Source organism: Sitodiplosis mosellana, unplaced genomic scaffold (genome assembly GCF_009176505.1).
Source record: "Sitodiplosis mosellana isolate CC-2019 unplaced genomic scaffold, AAFC_SMos_1.0 Smas_scaffold_3, whole genome shotgun sequence".
Lineage (NCBI taxonomy): Eukaryota > Metazoa > Arthropoda > Insecta > Diptera > Cecidomyiidae > Sitodiplosis > Sitodiplosis mosellana.
The window spans coordinates 2227941-2247100 of NW_022595246.1; the positions used below are offsets into that span (position 1 = coordinate 2227941).

The 19160-nt window shown below is 34.9% G+C and overlaps 3 protein-coding genes across 4 annotated transcripts; all 3 read left to right on the forward strand.

Annotated features, from left to right (window-relative positions):
* Positions 1-690: 690 nt before the first annotated feature.
* Positions 691-6807, forward strand: LOC129565996 (eye-specific diacylglycerol kinase-like). The gene is made up of 14 exons (XM_055441473.1): positions 691-1237; positions 1300-1463; positions 1530-1635; positions 1709-1771; positions 1831-2009; positions 2077-3671; positions 3764-3882; positions 4188-4311; positions 4485-4715; positions 4888-5014; positions 5130-5269; positions 5390-5475; positions 5570-5744; positions 5805-6807. The coding sequence occupies exons 6-14, from the start codon at positions 3636-3638 to the stop codon at positions 6483-6485; spliced, it is 1719 nt and encodes a 572-aa protein (XP_055297448.1). The 5' UTR covers positions 691-1237; positions 1300-1463; positions 1530-1635; positions 1709-1771; positions 1831-2009; positions 2077-3635; the 3' UTR covers positions 6486-6807.
* Positions 6808-9307: 2500 nt separating this feature from the next.
* On the forward strand, positions 9308-12320 carry LOC129565948 (uncharacterized). The gene is made up of 2 exons (XM_055441338.1): positions 9308-9507; positions 9690-12320. The coding sequence occupies exon 2, from the start codon at positions 9834-9836 to the stop codon at positions 12120-12122; it is 2289 nt and encodes a 762-aa protein (XP_055297313.1). The 5' UTR covers positions 9308-9507; positions 9690-9833; the 3' UTR covers positions 12123-12320.
* A 464-nt stretch (positions 12321-12784) lies between these two features.
* On the forward strand, positions 12785-15782 carry LOC129566013 (uncharacterized). 2 transcript variants are annotated; one of them, XM_055441499.1, is made up of 2 exons: positions 12785-12869; positions 13050-15782. In XM_055441499.1, exon 2 carries the CDS (start codon positions 13214-13216, stop codon positions 15512-15514), a length of 2301 nt encoding a protein of 766 aa, XP_055297474.1. In that variant the 5' UTR covers positions 12785-12869; positions 13050-13213; the 3' UTR covers positions 15515-15782. The 2 variants fall into 2 exon arrangements, with proteins under 2 accessions (XP_055297474.1, XP_055297473.1); XM_055441498.1 differs by having other exon boundaries at positions 12814-12939.
* The last annotated feature ends 3378 nt before the right edge of the window (positions 15783-19160 follow it).

The following is a 19160-nucleotide window of genomic DNA, read 5'->3' on the forward strand; positions in this document are numbered from 1 at the left end:
CTCGTTCAATTCGGAACAAATTGTACACTGGTATGTTACGCCGACAAATCTATGTTACGTTTTGATCGGCGATTTTTTTTAAGTCGTTTTTATGCTCACGGGTTCAAATATTCAACTAAAATCCAGCCAGTTGTATTTGCTATAAGTATCTCAATCGCATTGTTCAAAAATACAAATCATAAACAAACTCGAATGCAACCAGTTTTCATTATTTGCCTTAAAAAATATATTTGATTCCATACTTCTACTAAATTAAAACATTTTTCAAGGACATGAACGAAACTCGAGGGGCTTATTTGTCATCGCAAGTCAGTACTGACTCGCACAAATTCATACAAATTGACTCGCGATTCCTACCACAGCAAGTAAAGTGTATTCATTACAATTCCACAAATCGACGCGAGTCAGTACTGACACGTGTCTCGCAAACAGTGACTCGCAAACTCATATGAAAGATTACACAGTTGCCCACATTTTCGTATTGATTTGTGAGATTCGCATGACACATAAACCCCTCGACGAAACTTCTTTTCGTCGTATTTTTTTAACGTTTTACGACCGATCGAAGACTGTCGTGTTCGACGAGTATTTACAACAACAACAAAATGATCGAATGCTCTAATGAAAGCTCTTGGCACATTCAAATTGTCTCTAACTCGCAACGTATATTAAGTTTATTTCACTGGAGAAGATCTTTCAAATGGGACAAAAACTTGGACAATAAACACAGACCAAAGAAATTTTAAGTTTTCATTTCAACGTTCAGAACAAAGCATTTGTCAAGTAAATGCTGATTAAAATCGAGAACCAAGATATATATCAAATCATAAATGTTTCGGTGCCTTCTTTCGTTGATTTTTTTCTCTTTAATATTTTCTGTCGGATCGATTTCATTTCGTATGCAAAATGTGAGTTAACCGTTTTAATGACCTTTGAAATTCAACATTGAACTGACCACAATTTTTCAGAGTTCGGAAACCCGTATAATCAAAACAAACTTGTCTGTCTTGAAAAAGAATACTTTTTTGCGCAGCATATAAAAGATTTGGATTCTCCTTTTCTGACACAATTCTCTTGAGTACAGTGTACAGTCAAGTAGTTACAAAATGTGGAAATTGAGCGCAGCGCTCTGTTTGTTATCAGCTTTAGCTGTAGTGCCAATTAATAATAATGGTTCAAATACAAAAGTGTTTCATTTCACAAGAATTCAGGATGAAAGCAGTGGCTTCAATTTTGAGTGAGTTGCGAAATTCAGTGAAACACCCTAAAAATGCTATTGATTTTTTATCCATGGAATAGATACACATTGGCTAATGGTGGGAAATTCATTGGCAAAGCGACTCCTTTGCATAGTCTTTCATTGAATATCTACGTGATGATGGGCGCCGATGACTCATTCTACTGGATTAACTTTTCGGAAGATGATCTCAAAAAAGATTCTTTTGATAAAATTGTGAACTATGGTGAATTCATTCAATCGACCACTTTTTCTCGAAATGGAAAATTGAGTTTTTATTTTTCGTCTTCAGTTCAACTTGACCGAGAAAATGAAGTACTGGCTCGTTTGACGGATGACTTCGTTTCTTATCATATTCACAAGGATGGCAAAGTGTATGGAGGACCGTATATGACATAGTGGGTTGAAATTAATAACTGAATATATTCACTGCGATCTTTATTATTAATAACTATTTGAATGCTATATCAGTTGGAATGTGAATAACGTTGCCTTTCAACTGGCTGATGTTAAGGAAAAAACATTTAATTATGTGTGAGTTTTGTGAACAATCAAATATTGTATAGCGTCAGATTATTGAATTTTTGTTTTAGATTTTTTTCGACAAATAATGGAAGACAATACAAAGGCAGAACATCATACACCGATGATCCCCACGTTCAAACGGTTTACGTACCAGATTATCATGAATGTTTCTTATTCCAAGCTACTTTCACTGACGATGAACTCAACTTAACTCAAACAATCTACAAACAATTAGATCAAAGCACTGGTATGGAAGACATATTTGATTTTGAAGAATTGAGTCTTTTAAATTACAATATCATTTAACCTTTCAGTATGTGCGCCTCCACAAGCAGAATATGTTCCGGATGCTCCAATGGAAATCGATCCAAATCTCCTCAAAAGCCTGGCTGGCTAGATTACGCCACTAGCTAGATTGATTTCCTTTTCGAAATCAAGCTACTACTGAAAAGAATTTTTTTTCCAATTTTGTCATACGATTTTTTAAAGCAAACATTTATTTTGAAATGAATTTTTGAATTTTTATTTTGCATTTTAATATTTTCAAAATTGATATACTCAAAGGTGACCCATTTTATAGTTGAAGAGTGTAATTAAGCAAACCATATTCTTAACCATTTCTTAACCTTCACTACATACATCTCAAACTATATCTTCGACCTATATTCGTTGAAATAAATATCGGATTAAAAAAATGTGCATGCATTCTATGATGACACAAATTGTGGTAATTTCATAAAGGATAACTATTTCAGACAATAGGCATATAAAACATAGATAATGATGATCTGCAATTTCATAAATTTCTTCTGCGTATTGACATGCATAACACTTAATTTCCGCCTATAGAACTAATCAGATGTTTGGATTAAATTTTCATTTAGTAAATATGTTTTATTTACTTTTTCGACATTGCCACAAGATTATTTCAGAGAATGTTGTTTACGATTTGTTGATGTTAATCGAGATGAACTCAGGGCAGAGGAAAGTGAAGAGTTGATTGAAATCTATTATGTAAAATCATGTGAGCCTTCTATTTTTATAGGAAAAGTTAAAAGTAAACATTTTTTCCTATTTAAAAAAAAAAGAAGTTCGCCGTGCCACAAACATAGTTCTCAACGACCAAAAATGGAAGACATACCTACCAATGTCTTGTTCATATTAAATGAAAATAAAAAGTGTTTCGCAAAATTTTTGTCTGAATTTTATTTATAAGGTCTGAATCTTGGATTTACTTTGTGTGATATGATATTCTCTTTTGTGAAGCAGGAGGCATACGTTATTTCAAGTTGAATTGCTTCAAAACATGAGAAGTCCCAATATTCACAGTCACATTTCATGCATTTCTCCTTTATGGTAATATAGTACAAGTAGTCTGTTTTGGCGAGCAATTCGATATGAAAAATTGTTGATTGTTTACAAAGTGAAGAGGAAAAAAATAGAATCTCGCGATTCGGGTAATTTTTCTCACAGGCATCTCTGTACACACAATAATTGAAATTATAGAATGCTGACATTTTGTTATTAAAGAGAAGAATGTGTGAAACACTTGCGAACATCATTTTTATGGAGTGAACTTTTGCGATTCAAGAGTGAAGTGTAAGGAAATTTCCACCACACTTGTTCCAATCATAAAATAATTCAGTCATGTTAATTTTTTTTTAATATTCATTATTTCGTAATTGTATTCCATTTGCATCATCACCAAAATTTGTTTATGAATAATTTTGTTGAACACACTTGCGGAACTCATTCCAGAAAGCTTTTAAATTAAACGAATTTTTCCATTTTACCACACTGTCCAATTTATTTTGCAAAGTACCCACCCAAACGGAATTTCATTTGAAAAGAAACATTTAATTCAGAATTCAAAATGAATAGAAAATCAATTTTTCTATTCGCTTGTCTCGTGAGTATCATTTTTGAAGAATTTTTCTTATTCCATCTAATCTGTACAATTTTGATAGAAAGAACTTAATTGATTTAATCGGACTTTGTTAGATATTAACGCTACACGTTGTCAACGGAGGATTTTTGGACGGCATCAAGAGATTGTTCGGGAATTTGAAATGTGCATATGGAATTAGCCAAGAATATACAGATGATCCTCCCACTAGTGGGTGAGTTATTCAATACAAATGTTTTTCCTATGAATATAAGGAATTTAAATAGCAAGACTAGAAGAATATTTTCGTGATAAGCGCGTTCATATGCGTTTATGGTAGTAGAAATGTCTTCTAATAGTATTAGACTAATACAACAAAAAGCCTATGATTACAGAAATTTTAGCTCGCTAAAATGAATAGATCTTTAAAACTAACTCATTGAATACATAACGTGTGAAAGAATGACATTGCTTGAAAATGATTTCGTTATGAAAACACACATATAAATATGTTTCAGTGGCGTTTGAATTCGTTATTAGAAATGAGACGAGTAAAAGTGTTCCATTGCCTGATTGGAGTGTCAATGCGAAAGTCGGTGATCACTTGTGGCAGGCAACATCAGATTCGGGTGATATTTGTGATGTCGGCAAAAAAGAATGCTCGGTAAGGCCATTTATACATTTATTGTGAATAAGCATTTTTTTTGTGACTTGCACTCTTGTGAAGTACTTTCTCAACGAAAACGCCTGCTTATTTATCGTCATTGTTTTTACTTTGAAAATGTTCGTTATTCGCTCCTCTTGTCATTTCCTGGTTCAAAAATCGCATCGACACAGAAACGGGGACCGCGCATGAAGTGTTCGGCATGTAAAATGGTGGCTCATACCAGTTGCATGCCGATTATTACGAAACGACAACAATTGTCATGCAAACCATCGTTCATAGACGAAAGCACTCTGAAAATGCAAAAAAAGTCAATTATTGATTGGCCATTACATAATCCCCATCATTGGATGTACCATCAAATGGAAAAGGGAGAATACAGACAGTGTGAAAAATGTCAAAAGGTGAGTGAGATGTTTTTTCATAGTAAGATGTCGGTCATCTGCTCTTTTTTCGTTCTTCCTTCCTCTAAAATTGAGCTTTGGGAAAGGTGACGATGGCAACGATTACGTCAACAAACCCGATGATTTTTCCTAAGTTAACCAAACTCAATTTATTTATCCGTTGATCAATTAGTTGATTGAAGCGAATTCATTCAGTTTGAAGAAAGTTGTTGCAGTATCATGTCCCTGGTGCAAGTTATCATTTCATAATAAGGAATCATGTTTTAATTCACATCAAATTGGCGACCGGTGTACGTTTGGTGAGTTTTATATGATTCAGAATATGCTCGTACTAAATACATCTATTGATACGTCGAATGTCACGCACACATTTGAACAATTTACCATTAATATCCCGGTGTAATTGAATTGAAGGTCAGCACTCTAAAATCATTGTGCCGCCATCATGGATAGTAAAACAGAAGAAATACAAACCGTTTGTGATTAAGCCCATTCCCATGACAGAACACGCACCTTTGCTAGTTTTTATCAATCCAAAGAGTGGTGGGAATATGGTCAGTTTGTTTCTTTTATTTAAAATTGAATTTTCGTTATTTGACACGAAGATGATACTGAACAAAATAAAGATTGAAATGAACAATCTAAAAATGGCATTTAATGTTCTCTATTTTCAGGGTGGCGAACTTTTGGAAAAGTTTCAATGGCTATTGAACCCACGCCAAGTATTTTACTTGACACGAGAAAATGGACCGCGGATGGGGTAAGTGTGAATTCATAGTATTTTCTACGACGATATTCATATAGTATTGTTGGGTTGAATTGTGGTTACACCAATGTTTTTTCCAATAATTTAGATTAGAATTATTTCGAGACGTGCCAAATCTGAGAATTTTAGCATGCGGAGGAGATGGTACTGCTGGATGGATTTTTTCGGAGTTAGATCGTATGCAATTCACAAAGCCCCCAGCTGTTGGAGTGTTGCCATTGGGCACTGGCAACGATTTAGCACGCTCTTTCGGATGGGGTGGCGTAAGTTATATTTCGGTGAATTTTCCATTTCGTTTACAATTGAATGTTTTTCTCATTTAGGGTTATGATAATGAACCAATTTCAACAATTCTCAAGAGTATTAGCGACTCGAATCCCGTATTGCTGGATCGATGGAGTTTAAAAGTCACACCGAATCTGAAAGCAAAATATGACGAGGATGGAAAGGACGACTTGCCTCAGCATTCAAAGGTTGTGAACAATTATTTCTCATTTGGAATCGATGCCCATATTGCGCTCAAATTCCATGAAGCACGTGAAAATCACCCGGACGTATTCAATTCACCGTTGGTGAATAAATTGTATTATGGCCAGGCTGGCGGAAAGGATTTGCTGGTAGCCAAATGGGAGCATCTTTCTGAAATAGTAACTCTTGAATGTAATGGAACGGACATAACACCGGAACTGAAGAAGCATCGCGTTCACGCGGTTTTGTTCTTGAACATTCCATTCTATGGTGGCGGCACTCGTCCTTGGGCTAGCCCAGGCAAGAAACAAGCTACCGACGATGGTCTGATCGAAGTCATCGGTTTGACCTCGTATCAATTGCCACTGCTGCAGGTTGGTCGACCAGGTACATGCATCGCACAATGTAAAACAGCGAAAATTATTACGTCACAAACAATCCCGATGCAGGTAGATGGTGAAGCAACCAAGCTGAGACCATCGATCATTGAATTGAGCCTACTCAACAAAGCGTCGATGTTAGCGAAAAAGTTATAAGCGAAACTTTAATCGAAAAATAAAAACGAGAAACTTCATAGTGTCTTATTAATCGCAAATCAATGTGTAAGAAGACACAGTTCATTGATTTACTATTAATAAGACGATGTTCAGTTTTCTCCCTTTTATAATACAGTGTTGATTGATTTCATGAATTCAATGTATTCCAATGAAATAATTAAAAACTATTTGAAAAAAGATCCTGGTAGAGTTAATTTATTATGAATAACCACCATCATCGCAACTAGAAATCAAGGAACACTTATCTGATTCAAGCAGAGAAACAATTAGCTGAAAAGTATTTTCTATTCCTAGATTTTTTGAAGCCAACACTTATTTTGAAATTAAAATCCATTGTGTTTTTTTATATTGCATTTTATTAAATTCCAAACTGATTTTAAGCTTAGATACTAGCAAATAATCTTAAACTAATAAAAACTATTTACGTCTGGCACATCACTTAACTGAAAGTGAAATAATTTGATCGATGTTCTTGAGAACCCTAAATTCTTTTAATTGATATGGGTTCACAACAAAATGGACTCTATCAGATGGTCCGCTATAGCGACGTTTTTCTACAATTTTTTCAATAATTCGTTTGATTTTTCGTGCTTCAACCGGTGGTTGATATAACTTTAACGCATAAATGCTGACTTCTTCAACGTGTGGTGTGTGTTGAAGAATTTCAGATATGTTATATTGATGTATAAATACTGATAAACACGACAAATTAATTCTACGAACTCCGTTCAACGATGAGCGACAACTTTGTAAAAGCATTTTCCATTGTCCAATGTTCGACATTTTAACACCAACATACAATTTCGCATCGGTCAACTTCGTGGAACCCTTTGAATACCCATCTTTCTCAGTGCCTGTAAAAACCACTCGATATTTCTTATTCACGAACACTGTCAATTTTCTCAGCGAACTCTTGTTGATCAATATTTCTGGTACATTTTGATTCTCGCTATCTTCCCATGGTTTCAATGAAATAGTTACGTCTTCCAAATGAGTGAAATGTTGCAGAAAATTATAATAGTTCACATCATTCTGATGACCGTTGGTTGCATCGCTGAAGTATCGTAGTTTTGGACAGTATTTGGCCAATGTATCGCCATATGCTGGAATAAAATTCGAATCACTTCTAAATTCAAATACTTCCAAATGTGGTGATTGTTTTATGAGGCTAACAAGAAGCTCATTCTCCGCTCCATTTAGATCATTTATACGTAGTTCTTTCAATTTGGTTCTTTCGACTATAATTTCATCGATGCTATTTTACCGCCTGAAATTAGCCAATTTCAATGTTTCCAGATTCTCCGCTTGGTTTATCAAAGATATCAAAAAGTCACCATGGATTAAACAGTAATCAAGTTCCAAATGTTACCACGCAAGTAAGGAATGGTTTGATGCATCAGGTTCCAGTCTATGTCATGGTAACTTATAACACTTTTAAGTTGAAGTTCATTGATACGATCTGGAGAACAATATCTGACAATCATTTTTATGATGTCGTTCAAATATGCATATTTCATTCTTAATCGTTTAATTGATTTGCCAAATGTTAATAAATTCGTCTCTGCTGGCCATCCCTCTTGATATATGTTATCGGCAAACTCAAAAGGCACTAACACTTTGCCAATGATGTAACCATTTATCAGCGATGTGAAAAATTGATTATTTTCATCGTCCAACTGACACATCGACATTAAATCTTTGTAGCTCAAAAACTGGAACACCCCAAAAAACAGTCGGGATTGAGATCCAATATGCCAGTATTGCGTTGCGGCAGCCAATATGACAAAAGTTGCATTAGATCATTTTTTCTCGGTGTCAATTTCGTTAACTTTGCAAACATTAAACATACCTCAAATCTAAACAAAACTAAAACGCATTTTGTTGCGTACAGACACTGGATTCATATATCCGTGCTTTACAGACTCTTACTGCACACATTCTCTTGACTAAGAAAAAATGGGTTTAGCACTGCTAAATTAGCAGTACTCTTTATTATAAAAATATCATGATTTTGGGTTTTTCAAAGTGCAATGTAGTTGCTTTAAAGTACATCGTAACATATCTGTCAACGGTTGATTGGAAAATTATGTATATATATATATTTCACGTTATTGAAATGAATAAGTATGAGATATTTTTACAGATGGGCTTGGGTATGATTTGGTTCGGTTCTAAAGTTGAAATAAAAAATAACAATTGCATAAAGGAAAAATAGTTATTTTAAATCACTGATTTTCGGGTGTTCATTAACAATTAAGGAATGCGAACTTCAATTTTGCGATAAGACCAATGAATAAACTATGCATTATATTCAGCAAGAACAAATAATAAACAGAATTTTATTTTTGGGTTTTCAATCAACTTCGATTGTCCACCATTCAATTCATTATTGACTATCTAATCAAAACCACATTTTTTGGTCAAATTTCATAACATGCATGCAAATTGAAATTGAACAAATGAAATATTCGCGCGGTTCAAAGTCATGACCGTGGTAATTACCGAGAATGGCAGAAATGAAAATAAAATCGCATGCCTCATACAACGCAACGCTCAGCGCGACATATCGACGCAACGCATCACAATTTCAACTGTTTATACCGGCTACATGTAATCTCACTCATGAAAAATAGCGCTAGGAATAGCGTAGCTAAATATATGGTGTATTGTCTACGGCATGCGCGACTGAGTGTATTGGTCGTGTTATCTACTAATGTGCTTGAGTGTTTGTATTTATATTATTCGTCAATAGTACTTGCAGCGAATCGCATGTATTCGGATGAGTGGAGTTTTACCACATTGTACGGCACTGTCTAATCGGATGAATGGCGTTTTGTATGTGTAAAAATACAGACAACTTGAATTTAAAATGTTATTTAGCATTGCGATACGCGTCGGCAGTCCTATATGTTTCCGTGACTCATGTGTTTTCAATGGGTCTTTTCGATTCTGAAAATATTTCACAATATCAGTTATTATTCAACTCGCCTGCCGTAAACATGTAAGTTAGTCGTTCGATGTGTGTCACAAATTCAGTTTGAGTTGATTGCATATAAATTGATTGAGATTGAAATGAGGAAAATATTTGATCATAGATTTAAGTGTTTAGTCATCTGTTTTGAGATATTATTAATCACTGGGTTATGAATTATTTTTGATTCGTTTGTGTTTTATTCCTTTCAGAGTGCCGAGTGTCATTCATATCAATCTGCGTTGTTTAAGTTGCGTTACTCAATTGGGATTTCACAATATTTTGAAAGTCGTCAGCCTTTTTGGCTTATCACTTTGACTCGATTTCTTCATTCACCGCAGAGTGTTTTGTGTCGAATGATGGAACCAGAAAAAGGGCAAATCCAACAATGGGAACTATTGGATTTCTCCGATGAGATTTTATTGCAAATCTTCACAAATTCCAGTGATATTGACTTGCTGAACGCCACACGGGTGTGTAAACGTTTCAAAGCGATCGCAAAGGATGCTTATGCAAAGAGATACAATGGTGATTTAGACGATAAATATTATGAAATCACCGTGCATCACGGCGACGGTGAACAAGTTCCAAAGTTGCACTGTCAATTTTTACAAACCTTCGGCAATGAAATGACAGCGATAAAAATCAGTGCTAAGCGTCGCCGAATATGGAATAGACTGATAAAGCTGATAGACAAACATTGCCATTCCACAAAATACCTCATCATCTCGAATTATAGATACAATTTGCCGCTTACAAAATTGATTAGATCAATGTCAGCATTGACCCGCCTCACCATAAAACGATTAGAATGTAAGAACTTCATTTGGACCGCCATCCAATTTCCACAGTTGAACTATTTGGCCATTGAAGAAATTTCCAATTTGGATATTGCACATTTGGAGCTATTTCTACAGATGAATCCACAGTTGAAAGAACTTCGTGTATCGAGATGCAATAAATTTCCGTTGAGCTTGATTCATATGCTCACAGATAAATTCACAAAACTCAAAGCGCTCGACTATGTTGGCACAGAAAATGATTTTGTGGACACTTGCCCTGACATCGAAATGGAACAACTGGAATCATTGGCGATATCCGTAGGTCAAACATCATTCCAGAAGGTACTTGGGGCCATCGCTAGGGGGAGTAAAATGATTCAACGGCTAGAAGTCTTTTGGGAGGGTGAAAGCGAAGCCAATGGCATACACGATCAGTTTGATGACACATTCCCTTTGTTTGAACGATTAACATTTTTACACTTGCACCGATTCGATTTAACACCAAATGTGATTATGAATCTGGCTCGTAATCTGCCAAAACTGGTCACATTGGCACTAGAAGATTTAAGACTTAACGATCTATCGCCAGACGATGTACTTTTGCTATTCAAATCGTGCAAACATATGAAGGAATTGCTGTGGGTATCTTTCAAATATGACCATCTTATGGATGTGAAACAGTTCACTTTGGGATTTCATCGCGAATTCACCCATGTTGTTCGAAGCCGTGGTGCAGATGTAAAGTTTGAGCTCAATCAGCCTGATACAAAAATAATAATCACTCCGGAAAAAATGATCATAAATGATGAATTGTTCTATTGGACTGCCTACGAGGCATCGAAAAGCCGCTCAACAGTACGGTTTCTTGATCTCACCGATGAGTGTTTGGAGAAGGTATATTTTTACCTGAATGAAGAGAGTGAACGAGCATTGTACGAGACCTGTACTCGAACAAAAAAAGCGATGGAAGATAGAATCAAGGCACATGATTTCACTGTTTGTGATATAAACAGTGCCAAGGACGCGTTTAATCGATTTGGAGAGCACATCAGGAAGCTATCAATCGACATGAATTCAAATGATCGTATACAGATGGCCGAGACTTGGAAATTGATCGGCGACAATCACAATGAGAATCTAATTGAAATGTCGTTCGATAAAGTTACTGTCGACGCGATGGTTTCGCTGAAGACGAAATTTCCAAATTTAACGAAACTAAAAGTTATGTCCATGAGCTCAAAGTGTGTCCATATTTTCCCACCCATGGAATGCCCAAAACTAACTCACCTCGAATTTCACAATGGAAAAATTACTCTTTCATCCAACGCTAAAAGTATTGGAGCCTCCCTCGACCACTTGACAACCATCAAACTCAGCCACTTTAGTGATAACATCGAAAAAATCCTTCATACTTTAGATGAAAACATCTGTGATCAGCTGCAAATGTTTACGGTACTTACATCGGAAAAGACTCAGGCGGCTTACGATAAAATGATAAGCATTGCCTCGCGATTCCGAAATCTCACCACGTTACATTTAACCATAGAAAAAATCGAAACGGCCAATCCAAAACACCTCTTTTTTACTTGCACCAAATTAGTGGAACTCACTTTGGGATTTGGTTATACGTACGAAATTGATGAGTGGCGCAAAATAATACAGTACATTAAAGAGAATTGCAAACAATTGAAAGTGATTCAATTATTCCGGGATTATACGTCACCATTTGGACATAAGGTTTTGATTGAAATTGTCGATTCATTACCAAATGTCACGTTGAATTTAATTATGTACACGAATGAAACGTATAGAATTGAAACGTTTCGAAAAGTGACTGATTTAGATCGTAAGAAGCCATACTAATCAATATTTTTTTTATGTTATATTAAGTGATTCAACGATAATTCAATAATATGAAGCAACAATATTGTATGAAATGTACACACTTTTGTAGTCCCTTTAGGGAGTAAAAAAGAAGGAAAAACAAAAATTTTTTAACTTTTTCTTGACACCAAAGAATTTATTTCCTAAATAAAAACATGACGAAATTTCACGGAAAAATGTGTTGTTTTTTTTTAATTTAAATTATTTCAGAATACTGGAGATTGGCTGACATCATTTAAATGCAAGTAAATAAATACAAAACACAAAACTGGTTCTAAGATTGTAGGAAAACCTATAAATTTGTTTATAAGAATGAATCCTAAATGCGCTCTGTTGTTATTTGTAGTTTACGTATGCATACAGTATAAACGTATATATACGTCATATCTGACCTATACACATCCTACATTAATCACACCAATAAACATGCATCAAAAGAAACAAATTACATCAACAAACTACGTCAGTGACGTCACAAAATTCGCTGAAAAATGCATACGGCGAAAAAATATGCGGCAAGCACGCATCGAGACCGTGCGTTAAAATGTTGTGAAATTCTGTTTATCAACAAAACAACATCAACTTTTGCGTTATATGTATGTGTGTGCGACAGAGGCGCTGTCACAGAGCTTATTCAGCGTCTGACACATGCCGACAATGTGTTCACTAGTAGCAGAAAACAACTCAGGCTAGCCAGTAATAACACAGCTGCTCGAGTGCTAAGACGTAAATTCGATATATTTTGTTTTGCTTGAACATTTTAGCTTTATTTTGTGTTTTCAAACTAAGAGTGAATGTATGTGGAGAAAAAGTTCTTAAAATCAATATTCCAAAGAATGAAATTAAATATGAAGTGTGTTCAATGACTACCAAGTTGAATAATTTCTGTTTTGTTTCTTTTTTCAGAGTTCCAAAGTTAGTTATTGGAAAACCACTGACTCATCGGCCGATTGTTTAGCGGTGCACACCGATAAGGGAGGCTGCGTTTGAATTTCACAACAATCTGTCGACCGGTTTGATTTCGTTGTTCAATTCAAAGTGTTTTTTATGTCGATTCAAGTGTTCTAAAAATGGAACATCCAAATAATAAATTGTTGGATTTATCGGACGAAGTTTTGCTCAGAATTTTCTCCAATTTCAACGAAATCGATTTGCTGAATGTGGCAGCAGTTTGTAAGCGTTTTGAAGTGATCGCAAAGGATGTATTCGCAGAACGATATAACGGTAAAACGGACGAGAAATACTACGAAATTAAGTTGTACCCTGATAATAGCAAATATGATCAAAGGTTACATCGAAAGATTATAGAAACTTTTGGCAATGAAATAGCAGCAATCAAACTTAATGCAGAAGAATCATCAAATCGACATAAACTCATAACACTGATCGGTCAACATTGTCGTTCTACAAAATATGTCATCATCAAATGTGATAGCGAGTCATTCCAATTGACCCACATGATTCGCTCAATGCAGTCATTAACTAGACTTACATTGAAATATTTATCCTCCTTAAACTTTTATTGGGCTGATATACACTATCCGCGACTGACATATTTTTCCATGGAAGGAGTCTCTTGTGTTGATGTTGAGGTGCTAAAGCGATTCGTGTACATAAATCCACAGCTAAAACATTTACGAATATTTGACTGCCGGAAATTTCCATTGAAAGTGATTCAAGCTCTGCGAACCAAAATGAAAACACTGAAATCCCTCGAATATGAGTCTGATGAAAATGATTTCGAAAATAATTGCCGCGATGTCGAATTGGAACAATTGGAATCGCTAAAAATAGCTGTTTCCGCGACATCGATGAAAAAGGTTCTAGAAGCAATCGCAAGAGGAAGCAAAAATATTAAACATTTGAAGGTGTGGTTCTGTGAAGATGAAGATGAAGAGGATATCGCACACAATCAACTTAATGAGATTATCCAACTTTTTGGTGGTCTAACTTCTCTGCACCTGGAACATTTCGATTTAACAATCAATGGAGTCGGAGATGTTGCTCAACACTTGCCGCAATTGGTTTCATTGAAAGTGGATGGTGTGCGACTTAATGAAATCTCCTCAATCGACGTACTATACCTGTTCACAACATGCAAACATCTGAAGGAGTTATTGCTTGAGAGTGAATATTATGTCATCAGAGCCGAGCAATTTGATTCGCACTTTCATCGGAAATTCGTCGGCATTACTCGAAATCGTGGCGATGGCGTAAAGTTTGAGGTCATTCAACCGATTACAGATGCTAACAGAACCACGAGTGAAACAATAACAATTACAAGTGAACAAATAATCAGAAATGGAAAACTACTTCGTTGGATAGCCAGTAGGTGTGAAGCGTCAAATAGCCAAATAGTGCATTTCTTGGACCTTGGTGACAAATGTTTGGGAAAGATATACTCATACTTGGACGAACAGAGTGAACGAGCTTTGTACGAGACGTGCACCCGAACAAAGGCAGCGATGCAAGATCGAATCAAGGCGCAACTGTTCACGGTTCATACTTTTGATAGTGCCGAAGATACATTAAACCGTTTTGGCGAACACATGACCAAATTATCAATCGACATGAATAAAAACAATCGCATAGAGATGAGCGAGATTTGGAAGTTAGTTAGTAGAAAATATAGCATAGGAATAATTGAGTTGTGCTTGAACAATGTCAGGGTTAATGCAATGGAAAACAGTTCGAAGCCAGAATTTCCGAATTTAAAAACGCTCAAAATTATGTCACTGGTCGCAAGCCGTTCTCACATTTTTCCACCGATGGAATGTCCAAAACTCGCTCATCTCGAATTTAACAGTGGAAAAATCACACTGCCAACCAAAGCATCTAACTATGGAATCTCTCTTAATCAATTGAAAAGCATCAGACTCACCAACTTTAGCAAAAACATTGAAACAATTCTATATGCTCTGAACGAAAAAGTTTGTGATCAGATTCAATCATTTGAAGTTGAACATGAGTCAAGAACAGCTGATATTGAACAGAGAATTGTGTACATGATTACACGATTCAGAAATTTAACCACACTCAACTTTTTACTCCCTAAAATTGTAATAACAAATACAAAGTATTTGTTTGAATCATGCACGAAGTTGGTTAAACTGTTGCTAAGTTTTGACTGCCACTTTGACACAGATGATTTGCGTCGAATGTTGCGACACATCAAATTGAACTGTAAACATCTCGAAGAAATTCAGATATTGGACGATCGTGATCAAGTAAATAATGATCTCGTTACAGAAATTTCCAATACTTTTCCACGAGTGAAATTTTCTATAATTCATCACGACACCGACAATTCCATATACAGAGTGGAAACTTATAGGAAAATTACCAAGTTAGACCGTGCAAATCCATTTTGAACCAAAGATTTCTGGGTAATGAATGAGTCAATCTGAGGCGGGTATGGTAGTTCTTTTTTGCCGCTTTTTAAATACATCCAATTTGAAAATATTCACAACGGTAAATCGTTTATAAAATTTTGATAGAAATTATTGTTCGATTATTCATTTAAGAATGTGATATTATTGTTTGTGAAATTTGATGATTTATTTAGATTTAAATATGAAGACTATGATATTGTGAAAACATTTTGATAATATCGAAAATAAATGGAAACAGTTTTATAAATGTCATAAATTTTTGATCTTTCTACGTTGTAATTGAATTCCATTAATAAAATTCGTTGACTATTACTACGGAAAAGGATGTGCTTAACACGGTACTGTTTTCGCTATAATTTTTTTGCACTGATACATGAATTCTAAATGATCGCACTTAGTTGTACTACACACACATGAATTTAAGATACTTTGAAGAAAATGTACGCAAACCAAATTCACATTTTAATTGGACACAATAAATGTTTTGCTTTTCAATTCAAAAACACACGCTTTAAGAACAATCAAGGAATGCAAATAATCTGTATTACGGCATGCAAAATTACGCAATACCAGTCAAAAGTCACACGCTTAGCCGAACATACACGGTATTAGGGCATTCGAAATGACTATTGAAATAACCTCTAGATCAGTGCTGTTCAACCTATTTTGTACGTTGGCCACAAAAGTTGTTTGTTTGTTTATTTATTTTCTTCCATTAATACGATGGTTGACATTTTTTATTATCTGTGAGTTTATTCAAGTCAAGCATCGATTGGGTTAGTTCACAATGAAGTTGGATTCCAAATTTCCTTGCGAGAGTGCATTACAATGTTTATTCTTACGACGTGTGAGACTGGAGAATGAAGCCTCACAAACGTATGTGGACCCGAACATGCAAAGAAATTTTGGCACAACGTCTTTGAGTACTAAGAAATTGCATTCAGATAGCAAACTTTTCCATAATGCATTACTTGTTTCATTTGGCAAACCAATTTCTTCATTTATCAACGAAATATCAAATTCCAAATGAGTCTTCTTCGTACCGAAAAGATCTGATAAATTTTGAATATTATTCTGATCAAAAATGAATGGATTTTTCAGAAATTTGAATTCCAATTGAAATTTTTTGAAATCTGAAAATCGGTTCAAATCATTTACTGAAAAAAAACTAGAATTATTATAAAAAGGTATCAAAATCTTCTGTTGGCCACTTAAATTTTCGGTTGGCCACAAGTGGCCAAGTGGCCAATAGGTTGGACAGCACTGCTCTAGATGCAGCAAATCTACAGCCAAAATATGTGCAAGGCACATTCACAAACAGCCAATCACCATCTTTGTCTTTCATAAAGTCTTTCTGCAAAAAAAGTTCCAAGTGCCTTCGAGTCCCCACCCACTCATTGTGATGAATACTTTGACCAGTGTGTTTAAGGTATAACCCATACCTTTTGGGCTCGAATGAATTTGGTGTCTAACTATGGTTTCAATCGATTATGTATATAAAATCTCTTGTTCATTTCATTTTATTGAATCTAATTTATTATTTTAAATCATAATCGAGATCACATACAACTCTTTCAATTATGAATAAGTTTCCGATGCTGAAAAGTGAGTGTGATAGACACATTTTCCACGAGTTTTTAAGTCTTTATAATTCAAAGTTTTTGCAGTATTCCTTCCGAATCTACGGTTGAACTTTATGCCAGATCGGCTTCAAAAATTCTAGAACCAGAAATATGGCGAAAACAAGTTTTGTCAATTAAATCTTCTGTTCCTAGTTTGGCAATTAAAGTGATTTTTATTTAGATAGATTTTTTTTTTTTTTTATGTAGATATCGATTATCCTCGGACACATAAGTTATAATAACAGTTTCGTTGCATCTCGTTTTTGGGAAAGTGTAAACTTTTGGATTCTATGCATAGTACTTTTTGTGGGCGCAATCATTTTATTCTTCGTGAGACGTCATGCTGGTCTTGAACGAGAAAGTTGTTTGTATTGTTTTTTCGAAATATATTCACACAAGCAATTTGCACGAGAAACTGGGGAATATTGCTTGTGTGTTCGAATTGGACGGGAAAAATTGTTCTTTTCTGCCGCATTGGTCACCGCATTTTTCTTTTTTTTTTAATTTATCTGACCGATTATTCAATGCATTCGCTTCTGGACAACCGTTTGAAAGTGAACTCATTTGAGAAATTGGCTAAACGAGATGCCCCGTTTTATTTGCTTTGGCAGAAAATATGGTTGATATTAAACGTATGCTCCACTGGACATCAGTGCAAATAAAGCGATGGCGCATTTATTGGGCCCGCTTATTGATGGAATTCATTGTGATACTTCCTACCAAACTTAACAAAGACTGCGATGTCATTACAGAGAGTCTAGGTGATTATATATACCTAATAGCGTATTTTCCTAGAAATTGGATTAAAACCAAAGGTGCGCGACAGAATGGCTTAGCAGCAAGCCTATTTAATACTCAGAATGCATAAGGTCATGCATGTAGTTCGAAAATACAATTTAAGATTTTTTCAAATAATTAGAAAGGCACTTTTAAAATTCTTCCAGCTGTGAAACTATTTTTGACTGTTGATTGGATATTGTACAATAAAGTGATAGGCCGTTCATCGAGACTGGTGCACATATGGACAGTACATCAAATGAATGAAATTCAAGCCATAACCTTTAATCTACAGAACGTTCCATATTGCATAGAATTTTTCATGATTTTTTTTTTATTATTTTCTCTTTATTTCAAAATGAGTACATTGTCGTGACGTGATAACAACAATAAACATTTAGAAACCATTAATACCTTTCTGTGTCTGGTCGTTTTTAAATCGAACAATTCGCTTCCAAGCTACTTTATATAAAGCCAATCTACGTGTGTCTTCTATCCATTTTAAGTATCTTTCATTCAAAACAAATTTCACTCATGTATGGTTTGTCCTGATGCGAAGTATTAATTTTTTCAATTTATTTATTTTTAAATGAAATCAAATCTCTTTTACGCAATTAATATTTCATTGCCATCAATCCACATTAATGTACATTGTATGGAAAAACAATGAAAAAAAAAATTTCGTCAAACTCTTGAAAATTTAATTTGAAAACCAAAACTGCATTTATAAGATCCTAGGTGAGGCCGCGCGAAATCAAACGGAAAGTATAACAATAAATCCATGAATTAAAAACATAAGAGATAACTGGCCACATACACACACACACACACACACACAGACGAACATTCAGTTATATATATATAGATACTGATCTATCGACTTTAGTCAATTACAATTCGTAAGAAAGAGCACTCTAATGCTACATATATAACATTTTACATATATTATCAAATAGATCTTTTTATTTAGATGAGACTCAAAGCTGTCTGTTTTAGTTTTTCGGAATAATATAAATTTTGAACCAAAATAGGTTAGAACTTCTAAGAATATTTAACATTCATTTGTTGACAGTTAAATATCCCATAAATATTAAGCAACTATAATAAAGTTAGCCACTGTGTTCTTTGAATAATTCGATGGCCGTTTCCTTAACCTTTCTTCTCAGAATTTTCCCAGAAAGAGTTGTTGGCAACGAATCGACAAAATAGACGCCTCCTCGAAGGTG